This window comes from Podarcis raffonei, chromosome 15 (genome assembly GCF_027172205.1).
Source record: "Podarcis raffonei isolate rPodRaf1 chromosome 15, rPodRaf1.pri, whole genome shotgun sequence".
Lineage (NCBI taxonomy): Eukaryota > Metazoa > Chordata > Lepidosauria > Squamata > Lacertidae > Podarcis > Podarcis raffonei.
In genome coordinates, this window is record NC_070616.1 from 17,611,735 (window position 1) to 17,632,173 (window position 20,439).

General features: G+C 40.9%; 1 protein-coding gene across 7 annotated transcripts in view; it reads right to left on the minus strand.

The window, feature by feature from the left end:
• Window positions 1-17,510, minus strand: part of APLP2 (amyloid beta precursor like protein 2) — a 53,298-nt gene extending 35,788 nt beyond the window's left edge. For 5 of the 7 annotated variants that reach the window (XM_053366273.1, XM_053366274.1, XM_053366271.1 and 2 more), the window contains exon 1: window positions 17,331-17,510. In XM_053366273.1, the coding sequence (XP_053222248.1) occupies window positions 17,331-17,456 (126 nt within the window). In that variant the 5' untranslated portion in view covers window positions 17,457-17,510. The remainder of the gene's footprint in view (window positions 1-17,330) is intronic. The other 2 variants (XM_053366268.1, XM_053366267.1) reach the window with 1 other exon arrangement.
• Between the last annotated feature and the right edge of the window lie 2,929 nt (window positions 17,511-20,439).

Genomic DNA, 20,439 nt, shown 5'->3' on the forward strand with positions numbered 1-20,439 from the left:
GTCAGCAGGCCCCAGACTCCACTACAACAAAAACTAAGTTGAGAGACTAATGGAAGACCTCTGAATGCAGGATGCTGTGTGAACAAGTTTTTATGTTAGACAATAGCAATAAACTCCTGAGATTAGTATGCATTGTCACTCTGCAGAGCACTTCTAACAAAACTTAGATTCAAGTTCACCCATGAGACACCAAAGAGGATTTGTCAAAGCAAACACTTGGTGTCACATCTTGTAATTGCAGCATGAACTAACTGGAAGAGTGAGACTATTGGTTCTAATATTTAAGAAGGCACACAGCAGCATCACAGACTTGTGCACATTAACTTGGGTTGGAATCAACTGAAATAGATTAACCCAAGCCACTAAAACTGGGACAATTTATATAAGGCTATTCAGAACAGAAAGACTTTGGTACAAACAACTGCAATCTTGGAGGCAGGGGGAGATTTGTTTACTTGCAATTCTACCAACATATTTACATTATTTATAGGCTACCCTAAAACAAGAAATTATCTGGATGGCTCACATAATAAAGCCACAGACTTCTAAAAAGATTTAAATCAGATCTAAAAACTGGAGAGCGAAGAATAATCAACAAGGTCACACTCCCACCTCGCCCCCCAAAGGCTATCCAACAGAGCGATCAAGGCAATTTCATTATTAAAAGCAGAACTAAACCTCAATTTAAATGGATCTACTTCATCCAAGAGTGCTTAGATTTGGCTAGCAGCCACCCACTCCAGCACTTTGCCCAAGGAAGGGATGTTACCCAGCACCCTGTTGCTGCTCGGATCTTCTGGGTTTCACGGAGTGACAATCTGAACAGCCTAATCCTGTTCCCATTTCAGCCTTATGAAATTCAATCATAGGTCCCATTCTGTCCCATTTTGTGGAAAGACAAGTTCACATTTAAACTGTACACATTGTGAACATATGTGTGTAAAATTAACCCTTTTCAGTGTACTCATCCATACAATACATATTAAATAATACATGTGTACATACTTCTTGTTCACCAAATGCTACAGCACAAATTTCATGAAATGTGTAATGTGACTTGGAGTTTCACTCTGATCCATAACCAATTTCTGGTTATCAGATTACTCCTTTGTAAAATGTGGACCAAACAAATTCCTCTTCTATTGCTAGTTCAAGGTAAGCTTTTCCAGCAGCTGTATCAATTTTCTATAATGAAGCTGGGATCACTTCCCAGACCCAGCCAGCCAGCCATCTAATCTTTGCTAGAGATAATAACCTAAGCTGGAAACTGATTTTACCAGGCTGGGGAGACAGTAGATATGTGTAAATAAAATAAGACGTGTTCCACAAAGCACGATGTCACTGAATGTAAACTTCTAGTTTGTTTGCATCTAGACAAACCAGAAAGGCTCGATGTGGACACAGGAGTTGTCCTAACTACTACTAATAATTCAGCTGTGGCTCCTTGTATTGAATTGTATTTAAACCTCATGTCTGGCAAGAACGCAAACAAAAGGGCTCCTGTCCTGCGGTTCTCAGTCAAGTATGAGCTGTCAGAGTGAGAGAGGCTGGCCAGTAAGATGTCAACTGAGCATGTCAATGTACTGGTTGCAAAGGAGAGAGTGACCACTGGTTAGCTGCAATAGTTATCTCCTAAAATAACACTAGGTGCTGGGACTTAAGAATTGAACTATTTCATGGGAAGAATTTAGTCCTTAAAGGAAGTGGGGGGAAATCATTCACTGAGTTTGTAGGTATCCTATCAATTTCCTCCAATGATGTCATGAAAGGACTACATGAGGCTGCCATATTTGTCCATCCAGTCCAGCATTGCCTTCACTGTTAGTGACTCTCTAGGGTTGTGGGTCACTATGCCTTTTCTTCAAAGCGTTGTAACAGCCTACAGGCATAATTTCAGCACTTCTTCTTTTAACGTTGTGCCTAATTTTTTCCAGGATATTTAGTGTATTTTGCTGTTATGTATCGATTCACTACTTGTGGTTTCAATTGTAATTTGTGTAACCACTTAGATTTTTTAATACTAAACGAAACAAAAACAAATGAGCGAAATGAAACAAATTGAACAACAATGACTTCCGCCTTAATTAGACTGAGAATCGTCATAGAAGCAAACTCCTACATGTGAAGAACTTTGATGGACTCCAAATTCAACCAGCATGGCCAATGGTCAGGGATGTTCTGAGTTTAAGCCCAGCAACAACTGAAGAGTCACAGGTTCTCTGCCCTGTTTTAAAGTCACAACCACTTCATTACATCAAGAGCTTTGACCAATCAGCTTTTATGATCCATCTTCATTTAAGCTAGATGTAACAAGAATTAATCACTACCATTACTTTTGATTTAGCCATGAAAAGCTTAGTTACATGAAGCAATGCTGCAAATAAACCAGCCAAGTGTAGTTTGAGCCAATCTGTAGTATAAAGTACGCTGACATTTTTCTTTAGATCTTATGCAGAATTAGCCATAAATTTCAGAGTACTCAACCCATGGGAATGTCTGTTCTAGAACCATTCAGAGGTTGAATAACCTTTCAGTAATGCATTAGCTCTCACTTTACTTCAATGTACTGGAAATTCCAGCAGTTTCTTTGGAGCACTGATGAAATTCACTCTCTTCAGCAAGGACAAAGAATTTGTTCCTAGGAAATTGATCCTTAGAGATTGTATGTGTTCAGGAGCTAGCCTCAAGTATTCCCTTCTGCACCAACTCCCCAGCACTTGAAAAAACACTGGGAGGCAGAAAGAACACACAAGACTACAAACCTTTCCTGGCTGTAGACTTTAATCTCTGAGGTCACAGTCATACATTCACTGGATATTGATTTATTATTATTATTATTATTATTATTATTATTATTATTATTATTTACACAAATACAGTAGATCAAGTTCACATTATGTTTCAGGTTCATATATGGTTCAACTGCGATGTGCATGCCTTTTAGGATGAGACTAAGGAGGTAGATGTAGAAGGTTTTTAATCCATCAGTCTTCTGAAATTATTGTTGGCATGGAAAGAATTTTGCATTGTGCTTCAAACTGTTTTTTCCTAGTTGCTCTTCCTGCCTTTATTCAGCGGCTAGATGGCTTGAGCTCAGGAAGACTAATTAATGCCTAACATAGCAAGCCATAGATCTAAAGATGAGCAATTCTTTTAAGCTTTAGTATTTTTTATTTTTTAAAAAAGCTAGTATATGCAACAACACACTCAGGCAAGAGGGGAATAATTATTGTTTGTAGTCAGATCTGGTGCACCTAGATAATACCAGCCACTGTCTGACTTTGAATTTAAATAGTGCATAACAACGTACTTCTCTGGTTTTCTGGAATTTGTTTCACCCGATTTCTATAGGAAGCCCTAGTGCACAGATCCACTCTATGGCCAACATCAAGGTTCAAGGGAATATGCTACCATCACCCAATCTTAATGCCTTTTAGGAGGCAGCACAGTCATGTGTAAGCAACTCAGCTGTACTCCATTTTATTTTGTAGTCTTAGACAGAAAAATACCTTGGAAGAATGCATTAGTCTTTTGGATTTTTACATTTCAGAAGTGGATGTTGGGAACATCATGGCTGCATTTTTCTTCAATATAGTTTTTCAATATGGAAATCTATTAGTACTTCTCATTATAATTGTTATAATAAAGTTTCTGTGGATATATACTGCAATGTTAAAATAAGTTTTGCTTCCTCAGCATGGACACTGTACATTAGGGCACATTGAATTTTTCAAATTCCCAAAATGAGGGGTGCTAAAAAGTTGCAACATGACTTGGGAATTCAAAAGATATTGTGTTTAAATTAATTTAGTTTAGTTTTGCTTGGTAAATAACTATTTACTTTTGAATGTTTTTGTGACATTTCCAATAATTTTAAACTTGATTTGACTTAAACTTGACTAAAAAAAACTGATGAAACTTGTTTATTTTTCTTATTAACTGATGTAATTACTTCCTAATGTTGTTTTATGATTACAAGGTAATGTTGTATGCTTATCAGGACATGTTTTATGCAGAGAAACTATTTTTTAAAGAACATTACCTGACATTTTTAGAAGGTAAAGTAAAAATTCTTTGGTTTTTCTATAGCAGTTTATGCGCTTTTTAATCAAACATAGATTTACCAAGCTAAATGTTGTCCAACCACAAAAGTAATAGCAGTTTTGAATTCCTCACATCCAAAAACATATTTTGAAGACCTGTCACTGAATAAATTTGCAAAAATTAAGTTTGACCCATAAAATGACAATCTAATCATGTATATCATTGACATGTTTATATTTTGTTTCTCTTGCCTGTGTGAATGAGTGTAACATCTGATGAGGTGGGCCCTTGTTCACAACAACTTATGCTACCATAAACCAGTAATTTGTAGGTATTCAAAAACAGTCTGGTACATTACTTACTTAAATGTAAGCAAAAATATATTTTTCTTTGAATTCCTCAATCTTCTTGGATATCCAAGGAATATGACAGTACCAGGACATCAGATACAAGATTTGTCCCAACACGAATAATCAAACAAATTAACTGTCAAGCCATGGTATTTTTTATGTAGTATCAAAGTTAGTGATACTCCTTTAAATGTGCATGTTGCTACTGGAGTTTATTTTCTTTTTGCATGCATTTAGATGATTCCTGTTTGACTGAAGCAATGTCAAATCTTGATACATATGTGCATTAGATAAACAGATCAGTTTTACTAGTAGAATTTAGTGCAAAGCCAAAGGACTCATTCAAGGTCATGGTAATTACTCTGACTGGATTAGTACCTATTCCTCCTCCTCCCACTAACCTCTGTAATTAGTCTTATAGGATGATAAATTACCGCTTTCCCACAGGAATTATGAAAGTTTAATCCACAAAGAAAGCTAAAGAAGTTGCCTTTCTTTTAGAGTTATGCACTTTTCGGAAGGAGTCAGCTCCCTGCTCCCCCTGCAATGTAATAAAACATTTAACAATCGTTCAGCATCCCCAGAAACATTTTTTTACAAGGAGTTCATAACTTCCTTTAAAAAGGTGAGTACCAGGAACAGTCTTTAGACTCCTGGGTATTCCTTGCTTCTGACCTAGATTATTTCAACTGTGGGCAACCTGCTTCAAAAGTAGGACTTCTCTTTTGCAATGAGAACTGTTAAAAGAACGTGACTAAGATATGCTGCAGTTCTGCTTGATCTATGTGGATAATATGAGTCTGTCTGTTGTTGACACAGCAGGCACTGCAAATATAACCATACAAATTAATAATAATAATAATAATAATAATAATAATAATAACCATTATTGTTATTGTTACTGTTACTACAGTGGTACCTTGGGTTAAGAACTTAATTTGTTCTGGAGGTCTGTTCTTAACCTGAAACTGTTCTTAATCTGAAGCACCACTTTAGCTAATGGGGCCTCCTGCTGCCGCCGTGCCACCGGAGCACAATTTCTGTTCTCATCCTGAAGCAAAGCTCTTAACCCGAGGTACTATTTCTGGGTTAGCGGAGTCTGTAACCTGAAGCACCTGTAACCCAAGGTACCACTGTATGTACCACTACTACCATCACATTACGCAACAACAACAATTATTGTTATTGTTTTTATTACTATTGCTACTACCATCACATTATGCACACAAACATTCATCAATTGGGAAAGATCTTGGGACTATCTTTCTCCCAACAGCCAAGGCCAAACCATGATTTTCAACATCTTCGCCCTCACCAAGTACTCAGAAATATTTGTTCATCCATTGGTTCTCTCATTCTCACACACCTGTCATCCTACCAGTGACTATGCCCCCTCAATTCACCCCAACTTTTAAAACTCTACTCTTGAATACTTTAGGGTTCCCCGTCCGCACTCACCTCTGAACTTCAGAAATTTGGAGGAATAGTGCAATGAAATATAAAGGCAGCAGAAAAATACACATAATGCTGCACCATCATAGAAACAATAGAATGTCAGTATCTAGAACATGGGTAGGCAAACTAAGGCCTGGGGACCGGATCCACCCCAATCGCCTTCTAAATCAAGCCTGCAGATGGTCCGGGAATCAGCGTGTTTTTACATGAGTAGAATGTGTCCTTTTATGTAAAATGCATCTCTGGGTTATTTGTGGGGCATAGGAATCTGTTCATTTCCCCCCAAAAAATATAGCCCAGCCCCCCACAAGGTCTGAGGGACATTGGACTGGCCCCCTGCTGAAAAAGTTTGCTGCCCCCCCCCCCGGTTTTAGAAGCTTGCTTTAAAGGCTAGGGAAAAGCAAGCAGGACAAGGCAGGCTCCCTCAGGAAGAAATTCCAAAAACACAATGCTACAACTGAAAAGAACCTGTCTCATGTTCCCCCAGTTCACTTCTAAAGGTGGGAGAATAAATAAAAGACAACCTTCTTTAATTAAAATGCCCAGCACCCCAGGATTTCAGCAAACTCTTAGCCTTAACAGGAACCTAAAGGCAAACACTATAACTGTGCAGCCACATCACCTCCAAACTAACAAATTCAGTGGTCACAAAGTAGTGAGATCAAGCTATGATGGAAGAGTAAAAAAGCTATCCAGAACTTAATATAGCCATAAACACACACACACACACACCCGCTCAAAACCAATGAAAAACTATGGGTGGCCAACTCTATTCAACAATTATACATATTCAGTGCTGGAATTAACATCTCTGAATATTTACATGTTTAATTACTGATTAGAGGTCATATCCTCTTTGAAACTATGTCCAGGTACATGAGGCAGTTAATGTGGAAACACAAAATGAGATATCTGATCTGCAAAATGGTGCTGAATTCACATTTCAGTCTTTCAAAGATAATTGTAACTGGCACAGGCCTATAGAAAGTCATCACCCAGTATACCATAGCAAGGGATTCTCTTTTATTATGGTAAGCATTGTTTGCATTTCAGAGATAACACATTAAAACCATGACCTAGAGAACCATGACCTTTTTTTTCCTAGCCAAAGGTGTGTTTGCCAACCACTGCTCCAGACTATAGATGTCTCTTTTTTACTACATGAAAAAGTACTAGAAACAGTAACTCAAAGTCATGGAGCAGATATTGTTTAGGACTTTATAGCATGGATTGATAAACCCTAGACTGAATGACATACTTGCCATTGCATCAACAAGGTGAATCTTTGTTCAATTCACTTTGATAATGCTTTTGAAAGCTTGGCAACTTCAATTGAAATGTCTTTTGTTACAAAATGAGACTTATGAGTCAATATATTCATATGTTTGCTGGCATCACCACCTACATTACACAGGAACAAGTTACCTTGGTATCATATAAGGCTTAACTCTTGCTTTGAATGGATTAATAGAACGATGAGCCTGTGACTCAGTATTTACTTGCTAGCACAAAGCACTGTCCCTACGTTCAGTGAAAATGCCATTCATTTATACTTAAACTGAGGGAGGGAGGGCAGGAGCACCTTATAAAGTGTGTTATGCTTATTTTGCCTTGAGCGCAGGGGTCATGAATCAACCAGCTGCTTGCTGACCCATGCATTCCTGGCAAAATGAAGGCAACACATTTCACAAATGAAAAGGAACTTATTATTTCCTATACTGCAAACTCCATGGACAACATTTATAAAGTATGAAGCAGCCCATACAGCTGATTTTAGTGTAGACCCTCCAGGTGCCAGAGTTTTCGGAATATATCCACAGGGGCAAATCAGTGTGCTTTCACACATACAAAATCTGGAAAACCCTTGTGCATGTGTTACACTGGGAGTATCTGCTTTGTTCTCCTGAGGAATATGTTTCATTTTTAAAAAACAGGGCTTCCCAAACTTGGGTCTTCAGCTGTTTTTTGAATTGCAGTTCCCATCATCCCTGACCACTGGTCCTGAAAGTTAGGGATGATGGGAGTTGTAGTCCAAAAACAGCTGGAAACCCAAGTTTGGGAAACACCATTTTGAAATCTTGCCCACAATGTCAGAGGAAGAAGTTGTGAAAAGGGGAAGCTCTAAAGAGCAGTGATTCACTACAGTACTTCCCAATTCCTGGGGAACCACTTTCTGGTTCTTTCCCACAACCCTCACTATGAAATTTCTCTCTGCAATTATAAAGGGCTTCTAGATAAAAAAAATATATTTAAATTTAACACAGATTATATGAAAGTTATGGATGAAACTTTAAATATCATGCTAACAACCACAAAGACAAGAGGAACAAATACAGCCCGGATTGCAACTTTGTATTTAAAGAAATAATGCAAGTACGTAGAGGAGAAAAGGAAGACAGTGACAGGTTTACTTCCGCAAAGAGAAACATCTCAGAAAGAACAGCAACTTTATTAAAATATATCAGATTTGCAGTTATTTGAATAGCTTGGCTGTAAAATTGCATTGCCACCTGAACAGGAAGACTGCAGTCAGGAGAGCCTTCAATTAGTGGTTTTATAGGCTCCAAGGTCAAGATACGACCTTAATATCTATTGAAATGCAGAGTCCTATAACCTCTGCATCTCCTTCCACCACTAATAAATTTGCTGATAACAAGAATTAACCTCTCATTTACACCTGTATGACCAAAGTAAAAAGTGAAGAGGATTTGTTTCTTCCCCCAGACCCACTTCTGTTGATGTTGAGGGGAAGTAGCTGAGGGAAAGGGAAGTCTCAACAGCTTGATGGTATTAACATCATCACTAAGCAAGCCAATCCTTTAACAAGTTTCTGAATCACGTATTGGTATCCATACTTAGTTATGAGAAGTGTGTACTAGGGCAACAATGTAACAAAACTTAAAGGATGGTTCAGCTAAGGGCAACGCAAATCTATGCTTAGAAAAAAGCTTAACGGCAATATAAAATTAAGAAGTAAATTACAGTGCTTGGCAAAGAGAATTTGCCAGTTTAACTGGCTTTGTTTGATCCTGAAAAATAGTCTATACATCTTCAACAGGCACTCTTGTAATCATTACAAGAAACTGCCAAGTGCATGTGCTGTGAGCAAATTTGTTGAACTTTTAAACTCTAGATGTGCATGCCTTCTTTGATGTCTCTTAATTCTTTCCACCATTGCAGATTATGGTTTGTTGTTAAAGAAACTCTAAAATGTGAGGTTTACATTCTACAAGAAGAGTTCAAGAATGCTGTACACTCTGCCCTACTGCTTCCTGGTTCAAGTGGAAAAACATGACATTTTCTTTGAAGAATTTTACCTCTGGATTGCTGTTCTATCCTGACTGCAGTAGGCCTACTGCAGTCTGTATGGTTAACCACAGAAGCTGTTAGCTCCCTTACAAATTGTTAGATTTAAGTCACTAATTTAAGAGACTGGTTATTTACATGGCAGAAGTCAGACTAGGGCTCAAGTTCACCAGAAAGAGGCAAAAGCAGGATAATGGCTTTCCAAGATCACCCCACCCATCTAACTAGCCACTATTGTGCCTACATGTGGACATGAACTTATTTCCAGCTGAACATGCAGGAAGTGATGCCATGGTAGGAAAGAATACTGTGCATGCTAGCCCTCAGTATCTTAACAGTCAGGTATTTCTAAATTAGCAAATAGAAAACAAAAACTGCCACAAGCTTACAAGCAGACTTTCCTGGACATCTTGCCAAAAATACACTTTCCCCAAAATGCAGGCAACAGAATTAATTGTAAACCGATTTTTAAAAAATGAAAAAGCATACCACCAGTCTTAGCTTCCTTCCACTATGAAAGAGACTCAGACATCAACCAGTGTGCTGTCACCATGCATTTTTATCCCATCAATGATGAGCTGGTCTGAAGGGCAAATTGATTATAGCACTGATGATCTTGAGGCCTTGTAGCCCATGGCTAGGAAAATGATGAATAATTTTAAAGATTTCCCCCCTGAGCAAAAGCATGAAGACACTGTACTAAACTGGACTGTTTTCCAGTTTAAGATCAGGGATGGGGGATATTCATGTCAGATTTGATTAGTTTAGACATGGACCACTGAGGAACTCAAATGTATACATGCCAACCACAAAAATAAACTGTCTCCAATGAATTAGACATGAATTATGCCCAATAGTTACACTTGCCAGTTATCAAACGTAGCAAATTAATTTCAACACAAAAAATACATAAAGCTTGATTACAGTTGCCCAAAAGACTGCACATATTGCCACTGCATTCCCAGTGTCCACAAATTTAACAGACCATAGCCTTGTTGACAAATGAAGATACTAAATGCTAACGGATTATAGTTTTGGATAACAAAACTAAGACATGGGGGTGGGGTGGGAGCTTTGCAAATCTAAAGTAAAATTGCCATATCTAGATCCTGGTGGCCATGTGTCAACTTCTGCTATCAAATCCAACATACTGTCTCCAATAATACCATAATTGATCAAAATAAATCAAATGTGTAAATACCAAGAACAGGGACATGGACAATACTGGATTAAATACATACCTTTTCAAAGGAGAAACATAAAATATTTGGTAGCTAAGTATTAACTGTAAACTGATAGTCTTTTGAAGCACATCTAAAATTGATGTTCAGTGCATTCTGTCTGTGATTGAACTTAATTGGGAACCAGGTCTCCAACTGCAATTTCTAGTACCTTTTTGTCTGCCAGGCATTTAGGGGTTTGTGTTATATAAACCATACAGTGATTTGCAATACCCTGGGACTGTATCTTGAAGCAGGGTTAAGAAAAATTAACACACTTCCATTGCCACATAGGAAAAACATCCTATAGCATTTTACATAACAGTTTGGGAAAAAACAGATGATTTTGTCGAAATAGATTTTACACTCATTTTTATTGTGTTTTGCTGTTCGCAAGCTATGCTGTATCAATATAAGAATAGACAAGGTGTACTTTGCTGTAGACTAAAGATAATAGCAAGCAGCATAAAATGTAATACATCAGTGAAACAATGCCAACAGACCAAAAACAAAATCATCGTCCAGAAAATATACCACCTGAACAGGATAAAACAGCATAAATCATCCATACCAGGGTTACAGAAGCAAGCACCCAGCCTGGAGGCTGCAGTTCTGTCTCCACTAGAGGTAGGTATGTGGCTTTTGGCTTTTTCAAAAAAAAATCAGAGCTTTACCAGTCTACCAAACATAGATCTCAACTCTTCCCATTTCCCCTCTACAGGCCACATTTTAGAAGATAGCAGGGTTATTCTTTCACCACTTGACCTCCACAGATAGTATCTTAAGCTGTCATCACCCGTGCCAGAACCACAGCTGTTAGCAAGTATTACATGCTGGCCTACAATTTGCACTACTGCAATCATGGAGGAAAATGTGGTGGACCTACTACTGATAACCCATCACCATATGTCAAGTCTGATTTCAGCTTTTAGCTTGCAACTCTGGTCAGCAAGTACAGTGGTTCTCCAAAAAAACCTGCAATTCAGTGAAGGGTTGTGGGCAGCACCTAAAAAATGTTCTAAAGCAGCGTGTCAGTAAGCTCTGCTACAATAAGAGTCATTGCTACTAGATCTGCTAGCTACTGGATCTGCTTGCTATTCTGTGCACAATCCATTTCACAGGCACATACAGTTTTAAACAGATGACTTTAATCGAGCCAACCAGCCAAAGTTAGCAATGACTATACATGCTAGAATACAACTCAGTCATACAACAAACATGGACTAGACTGTGCCCATAGTCTTCAACTGTGCATTTAAGCAATTAGAGATCCGTTAGTTTTGCCTTCTAATTCCTACAGAGAAAAACATATCAAGACATAATTTCAACCTCATCAATTCTTGTATCTGCTAAGATTTAAACAGTTACAGAAAGGTGTAATAAGGACTCTAGCTTTTGCAGACCTGCAGTACTAGTAATAAGAGTTTTGCCATAATGCTACACCAAAGCAGAATGAAGTATATGAGAAAAGGTAAGCAAACAAAAACATTTAGAGCAGATCGCCTGTTCAAGACCTCTTCTGTTTCATGACCTGAGAAAGCTGTGTAGGGAACAAAAGATGTGAAAGGGAATATTTTAAGAACAGGGGCTAAAGTTAATGCACATTTGAAAATGGAACTAATGAAGCAGTACATAGAAGCTATATATGCTGCTTATAAGACTTCAAGGGTAAAGTTACTAGCTCAAAACGTATTGAGCAATTGAGCACAATGAGCTGTGTACTATAAAAAGGTTGAATGCATAGAGTGTATAGCTGAAGGCTATAAACAAATTGCAAGTTCTGATTTAGAAGACACTATTAAAGCTGGAAGTTGCCATTTCTAGAGGATACCATAGTTCCTCAAAACTAGATTTTTGTGTGACATCCATCTTCTGTCCTTATATGTACAATACCTTTCAGAAGGCAACTCATCCATAACAACAAAAATTCCAACTGTAAGAATTTTATTGGAATGAGTAACAACTAGAAGTGTAAATGTGCAAAAGCAATTCCAAAATGAAACAGGGTCAGAATATTAATTCAAATTACTCCAACTACTACTCAGAATTGAGTGCAACAGGTTCTATTTCTTTCATGTAACTTGATCTGCAGTGAAGTCAAGCAATGGACAAAGTTGTATTATAATCTTTAATTTTGTTTAAAGTTTATTGTTATGACTTGTTTTAAAAACCATTTTTTTAAAGTTATCCACCTGCTGCAGCAAAGAATGTCAAGGTAAGCTATATGAAGCATAGCTTCTATGTTCTCTCTCTCTATATATATATGATTCATGAGCTGCTATATGCAATTTGGAACCTGACATAATTTTGTTCTTTAATGTGTAGGTGACCTTACAGATCAGAAACCATGTGCTAAATTAAATGAAACAGATAGTTTCAAAAAGCGTGTATACAGAATGCATTCACAGAGCTGCAGCTCATAGTCAACAATCTTAATTTGACCCCTTCAAAGGCACACTAATAGAGTGATTTGTTTCAGTGCAGCCAGTTTCCACTTCAGGACAGCTCTAAATATATTAGTAGTCCAGCAGGTAAACATCCAGTTTGAGTTCATTTCATCTCTTCCTGCATGCCAGTGTGCAAAAATACCATTTCGTGCTAATAAGATCATTTAAAAGAGGAAAACAGATTGTCTCTTGCCGTATGAAAGTTGGTGGTTCCTGACCTTGATTCCAGGTGATTTGAAGAACCATTTTCTCCTTTAAGCACCTGCCCACCCACTCTGTTCAGAGACTTTGCGCCACACCTGTTTGCCTTCAGAGGTTGAGCTAACTGGGACATGGACAGGGCCTTCATCATAGTGGCACCAAGACAGTTCAACTGTCTACCTCAGGAAGCATGCCTAGTTTTCTCTCTTTTGACGCTTAGATAAATTGTCAAGAAGTTTATTCCACCAAGCCCTTAGCAAAATTTCCTCCTTGCTATAGATATTTTTTATAGATTGGGTCTCTAATAATGGCTTTTTTTATTCATTGTAAACTACCTTAGGAACCTTTGTGGCCAAAATGTAGGGCAGAAGTGTCTTAGTAAGTAGAACCCAGCAAATCAGCCCTGTCTGGGAAGAGGCAATTAAGAAGTAGTGGTTAATTTTCTTTTGCCATTCCATTTAACGACCTATGAAGAATGCCTTACTCAACACTGAGCTTCACATACATGCACTTCCAAACATGAGGCACAAACTGAAAACAGACATGTCGTAGATGTTAAACAGATTAATGGGTGTCCTGGGGACAGGGACTGGTTATCTGAGATAATTGAGTGAAAGAAAATCCACCTGACAGATGCCAAATCTACTGTTGCGTTGTTTTTTCTGTGATAGAACTAAACTTAATTAAGCACTATTAAGGCCACCTTTAACCTCTTATGGAAGTCAAATGGCCATAAACCATATTTCTGGTCAATACGTTTTCAGACCCAAAGTACCCCAATTTCTCTCTTTATTCTCATGATTAAAATAGCAATACACAAGTCCAGAACTTAGACAGCATAGTCCGTTGCTAACCTACCACACAAAGCTGTAAGCTTAGATGGCAGCCTTCTGTCTAGCTACAGCCTCCACTTCAATGGCTGCTACGTAATCAATACATAGTTGGGATTTTGCTTTGCATATATAGCTCTATACTGGAAGGAAATAGGGCAGGCCTTTGCCACTAATTCCTGCACATGATACAGCTTCCAGACAGGATACAAACAAGCAGCTGAAGTTGTCTCGGATATGAGAGAGGAAGTGCCACACAGTTGGAAGAGATTTTAACAGGTGTAGGGGATTAATTCCATAATCAGGAAGCCCCCCTCCACGCCAAGTAATCCGAGAGGGGCTTTAGTCGGAATCCCACACCCCGGCCTCATTGAGTCTTGTTATCAACCTGGCAGAAAAACTTCAGGCAGGTTTTTCAAGATCAGTTATTGTCACTGAACTGCCATTACATTGCAAACAATTGTTGAGGAATCTGAAGAATTCTCATATAAGCAAAACTTGAGAAGACGATGAATTTGGGTAGCCTCATAGTAAATTCTGAAGGGCAAAATATATGAGATACAAGTCAACCTTTTTTGCTCAAGAACATATTCTGTAGAATTTAGCAATGTGAACAAGGCAATTCCCATGCAAACAGTATGATCTTATAAAAATAATCCATGTATTATATGAAAAATTCTCCCTGCAGGGCTGCTTTGAAGGCTGAGTTAATGTCTGAAATATGTTTTTGAACACTTTTGAATAACTATGTTACTGATGGGTATATACATCTCTATTTGTGTAAGGTAGACTTAGTTCTATTGAACTACCTATGTGCTATATCCTGCTTCTCTAGCTAAATTCTGCCAAAAAACATCCTACAGTGCAGAAATTTCTGTATTATGTTTTAATGTGGACCTTGAGAATTAAAGTAATGTTGATGGGAAGGCAGGTCTTCCATGTCATCTAAGAAGAGCAAGTATTTAAATGTTTCATAAATACCCATTATGCTCTGATAAAGCTGTAATCTGAAAGACAATGAAATAGGCAGTTGAAACCAGAAGATTTAGCAAGGATCTATTGAGCGGATAACACAAAACAAATGATTTTTTCCCCTACAAAGTTGTCCTCTAAGCTTCTAGACCAATCTGACACTCACATTTCTTGTTACTGTGCCAAGAATGCAGAGGTCAGTTCTCATGCATTTGCAAGCACACATCCAGGGTAAAACAAAGACTCAGAAGATAGGTTTCAGACTCAATCTTAAGATAGCAATCCAAATTCTTAGCATACCACTGCAGCATCCCTTCTTGAACTCCTACAGAAAACCATTTGTGTTTATCCCAGAAAGGTTTGGCAAAAACCCATATTCATTTAAGCCCCCAATGCCAACCCTTTACCAGATAAGTAGAAAGAAGCCTTACATATCAAGAGCCCTGAAATGCTTTCACAAACACAGGCAAAATCCTGTTATGAAATGGAACCAGAAGAAGTAAGAGCTTGCTAGATTTAGAATATAAAATACGGGCAACATCATAAATTACTTTTGCAGCACTGTTTTCTACCAAGTCGTTATCTTTGGATAAGAATACTTAAAATGCTGGAGAAAACTGGACACACTGATCAGCTTCATATCCAACACAGCAAGACTGTCAAAGCAAGCAGGGAAGGAACACCTCAGCTTGCAGAACAACAGACTGGAGATCACTAGGCTTCAAGGAAAGTGGAAAACTACAGTATCCAAGGAGGCTCAGGAAGGGGCTAAGTATGACACACCCTCTAGCACAGCAGTGTTTCCCCCCCAGGTTGAGAAAGAACTGAGAACACCACAAATACTGCAGAAGCAAGGTACTTTCCACACACAAAATATACAATGCAAATCCGAAACCAATGCTGGAAATGGTTAAGTGAGACATTTTGACATCACACTGCAGAAATCTCAGCAAGGGTTCTTTCTGGGCCTTTCCCTCCTTATCTCATCATGAGAGCCAGGTATGCCAGGAGAAGGGATAGATTAAGGACAGGGGAAAATGAGGCACAATCTTCTCCCCCTGCAGCTCTTTTCTCTTCCTTTGGGAGGGGTGGGGAAGAGAGAAAAAAACCTCCAGAACACTAAAATCTCTGATTGAAGGGGGTGTTGCTTAAGGCAGATTGTACAGAAAGAGACAGGATTGCTCAGTGTGGGAGTGTTGAAGTGGCGGGGTGGGGGAAGAGAGAAAGGAAATGGCTGTAAGCAAATGGAGGACACAGAGGTGGAAGTAGGAAAGCAGGGCGGGCAAGAGAAATTCCTGGAAGACTGGGGGGGGGGAGAGAAAGCCATAGACACTGGAGGACAAGGTAAGTTACAGAATCTGAAGGAGGAAGAAGCAGAGTCGCAGAATTGTAGAGTTGGGAGGGACCCTGAGGGTCATCAAGTCCAACTCCCTGCAAGGGAGGGGGGAAGCAAGGGGATATTATTATTACTGAAATGTTTAGTTCAAGCATCCTAATTGGAAACAACCCAGTCCTTTGAAGTCTTCAGATTTAAAGGGCATGAATGCTACACTGGAGGAACTGTCCTAATGAAACCGTGATGAACCCGTACACAGCAGTACCAACAGGCACCGCTGCCTTGTTTTTACCCGTCAACATATTATACAAGGTGAAATCCCGTATTAAAGACAAGCCCTGTTGGATCAAAGTGGAGCAGAGCCCTACTTTGCAAGGGTGTTGTAAGGCGAGTCCTGGAGAGCTCTGGCGACACACAGAAGCACTCCATATACACTGAATACTACGTTGTAGCACCGATCCCCTATTTACCCTGGCTTCTAACACTGGAGGTGTATATCTTTCGGACTCACCTAACTGTTGGGGGCTGTAGGTTGTTTTAAACCATTACTAATACCTGTTTCAATGTTGCAACCCTGGGACTTTATAGTGAAGGGCAGATAAATAATAATTACAACGACAATGATAGTGATAATCACTCGCTCTCATGACTACTGTGAGGAACATCACTGATGATGATGATGATGATAAAACAGCAATTATGCTACGATACTACGGGCAGTGGTCAGTGGCTTAGACTCGGAATAAACCTGGGAGTCCAAATCCCCGTACCCATCTCAGCAAGCATGAAGCTCACTGGATGCGACCTTTGCTGGTGGTGGCGATGTGTGTGTGGAGGAGGGGAGCCAGTCACTGCCCCTCTCAGCCTGACCTACCTCGCAGGGTTGTTGTTGCGGGCATGGGAGCAACAAGAAAAAGGTGCAATAAATAAAATAAACGCCAATAAACCTAGTTTAAGCACTCACCCTAGGATTACACAATGAATCAATAGATAATAAGGAGGATTTCTGGAAGGTGGGGGAATTAAGGCTAAAAATAAAAGAGATCTGAGGGGAGGACGAGGCTGAGGCGAGCGTGGTCGGTGCGGAGGAGGCGCGTGGTGAGGAGAGCCATGGAAGCGCTCTCGGCTCCCTCAGCGGGTGCTCTCCTCCTCCTCCTCCTCTTCCTTACCTCGATGTAGCCGGCCAGCGTCGCCGCGGGGCCGGTGAGCCCCAAGAGCAGCAGCAGGGACCATCCCAGCCGCTCGGTGGTGCCCGTCGCGGTGCCCGTCCTGCCTCCCGCCGTCAACGTCGCCATCCTCTACTTCTGAGGCGAGCCTTCTCCGCCGCCGCTTGGAAGCAACTGCCGCGGCGGCAGCCTCAGCACCGCCTTCGTCACCCGCGTGGGAGGAGCAACAGCCCCCTGCGTGGGCGGGGCTTGGAGAAGGGAAATAACTTCTCCAAGCTCCGCCCAGCTCTGGCGTAACTTGCCAAGCAATTCCCCCTCCCCCCGCCCCGCTTTGAATAGACTGCTCTCTTAGCCAATAAGAGGGATAGAGGCGCTCGCGTTTTTGTTTGCTTTTTTCATTTTCCTCCGCTCCAGTTCCGCCCCGCCAGTGTCGGCCAATCGAAGGCAAGAGCCAGCACAATGCGGTGTTCGGAGGAGGCGGGGCTTGCGCAACCTGGCGCCGCCCTCCCGGGAGGCTCGTTAGACTACGACTCCCAGAAGCCTAAGTGGCGTTGGTCCACTCTCGAAGGCTGATGGGAGTTGTAGTTCCAACTGTACCTGGAGGGTGTCTTTGCGTTGAGAAAAAATGAGAGGCATAAATTCAGTCAGGGCGGGTGGGTCTATGGGGGGGGGGGTTGCTAAGCGTCGGAGCACGGCAAATGCTGCTTTTCATACTGTCTCAATTGAAATCTCCATTCGAAATAGAAACAAAATGGCAATTAACACGCTAGAACTCATGGACATCCAATGAAGCTGAATGTTGAGAGATTCAAGACGAGATACGTGAAAGTCCTTCACGCAGCTCATCGTTAAACTATGGAACTCCCTCCCACAGGAGGCAGTGATGGCCACCAACTTTGAAAAAGGAATAGATAAATTAATGAAGGAGAAGGCTATTCATGGCTACTAGCTCTGTTTCCACAGGTGGAGGCAGCAATCTTTCTGAATACAGTGGTACCTCTGGTTAAGAACTTAATTCGTTCTGGAGCTCCGTTCTTAACCTGAAACTGTTCTTAACCTGAGGTACCACTTTAGCTAATGGGGCCTGCCGCTGCCACCGCGTGATTTCTGTTCTCATCCTGAAGCAAACTTCTTAACCCAAGGTACTATTTCTGGCTTAGCGGAGTCTGTAACCTGAAGCGTCTGTAACCCGAGGTACCACTGTACCAGTTTCTGCAAACCACATATTAAGAGCGATCTCTTGTGCTCTGGTCCTGCTTGCAGGCTCCAGAGGTATTGTTCAGCCACTGTTAAGAGCACAATCCTGGACCAGGTGGGCCGCTGACCTCATCCAGCAGGTGCTTTTTATGTTATGTTCTTGTGACAACCTAGCTCATAGGGTTCTCAGGAGGATGGCTTAGTTAAGACCTGCAGCTCTTTGGGGTTGCAACTGCCATTAGCCCTGGCCAGGCCGCCTACCCCATTAAAGGGCAGCAACACAGCTGCGTGATTCCTGATCTGAGGATGAATGGAGACCCTGCCTTAGGGCTGCTGCGTGACACTAAACACGCTTACTAGGGGAGCAGGCCTCACTGGAAACAGTGGCGCTCCTGAACAAAAAAGGGCAATGGGACCACTAAAGAATCACCTTTCTAATCCAGACAATGGAACAGAAGAAGCTGCCTTATACAGTGGTACCTCGGGTTAAGAACTTAATTCGTTCTGGAGGTCTGTTCTTAACTTGAAACCGTTCTTAACCTGAGGTACCACTTTAGCTAATGGGGCCTCCCGCTGCCACTGCACCACTGGAGCACAATTTCTGTTCTCATCCTGAAGCAAAGTTCTTAAACCGAGGTACTATTTCTGGGTTAGTGGAGTCTGTAACCTGAAGCGTATGTAACCTGAAGCGTATGTAACCCGAGGTACCACTGTATAGTGTCAGCTTATTGGTTTATCTTTTTTGTTGTTGTTGTTTAATTCTCAAAGCTTTATTTGTTTTTGCGTATCTTGGCCAGTAGGAATAACGTAGCATTGATTAAAATCACATTTTGCTTAAGGTAATTTATGCCATTGACGGCAAAGCATAATCTTCCAAGTACTGCTTTTCCACGTAGATATGGCCTCTGCGTATGTGTGTCTTCTTCTTAAGGGAAGATGGCAGCCAGCAGTGCTCCACCAGCTGTCACTGCAGCTGTGGTAGCAGTGGACAGCCCAGCAGCACCAACTGACTGAAGCGCGGCAACAGCGCTCCCAGCTGCTACTCCTCCACCATTGGCGATGGCCGCTGCCGACATCATTTTTGCAGCCAGAGAGCCAGCTGCAATTCCAGCTCCAGTGAAGCCTGCTGCTCCCAGTGCTACTGGGACATCAATTGTGGCCACTGCAAAGCCGGCTGCACCTCCCAAAACTGCAGTTACTGGCTCAACCATGCTGGCTTCCTAAAGACCCACTCCGCTTCTTGTGTCAGCTTATTGGTTTATCTGAGCTCAGTATTGTTCCACACTGGCTGGCAGCAGCTCTTCCAGTCCTCAGATAGGGGTTTTTCCCCAGCCCCCACCCCAGAGATGCTGCAAGAGATAGAATCATACAATTGTAGACTTGGAAGGGGCTACAGGAATATTTTGCCCAATGTGGGCCCCAATTCCATGAACCCGAGATAAAGAGTTTCATGTTCTAGCAACAGAGCTGTCCCAGCACTAGGGACCTTCTGCATGGAAAAGAGATGCTCTACCACTCCGCTATGCTTCTTCCCCATTGCTATCGTCCTTCTAGGCTAGAGGAATTGTGTGTGGTCTAGGACACGCTTTCTAACTGTAAAAGCCGTTTGGTAATAATAAAAAAGCTGTCAAAGGAGGCCGGAGGATCTTTTTCATTGGAGATTTCCAGGGCACCTGCTTTCGGAACAAACTATTTTGCTACAACCAGCAGTTGGGAGTAAATGGACCATTGTGTCTCTTCCAGCTCTGCAGCTCTATTATACGAGCCACTGGCACCCTAATCCTCAGCGTTTATGCCAGCGTGCCAGCCTGCAGCACCACTAGAATGTCGCTCAAATGCCAGGCTCTCGTCATGCTTTGCAACACTGCCCTGGCACAGCCCTTGGTACACCCAAAACTAGACATTAATTTCTTGG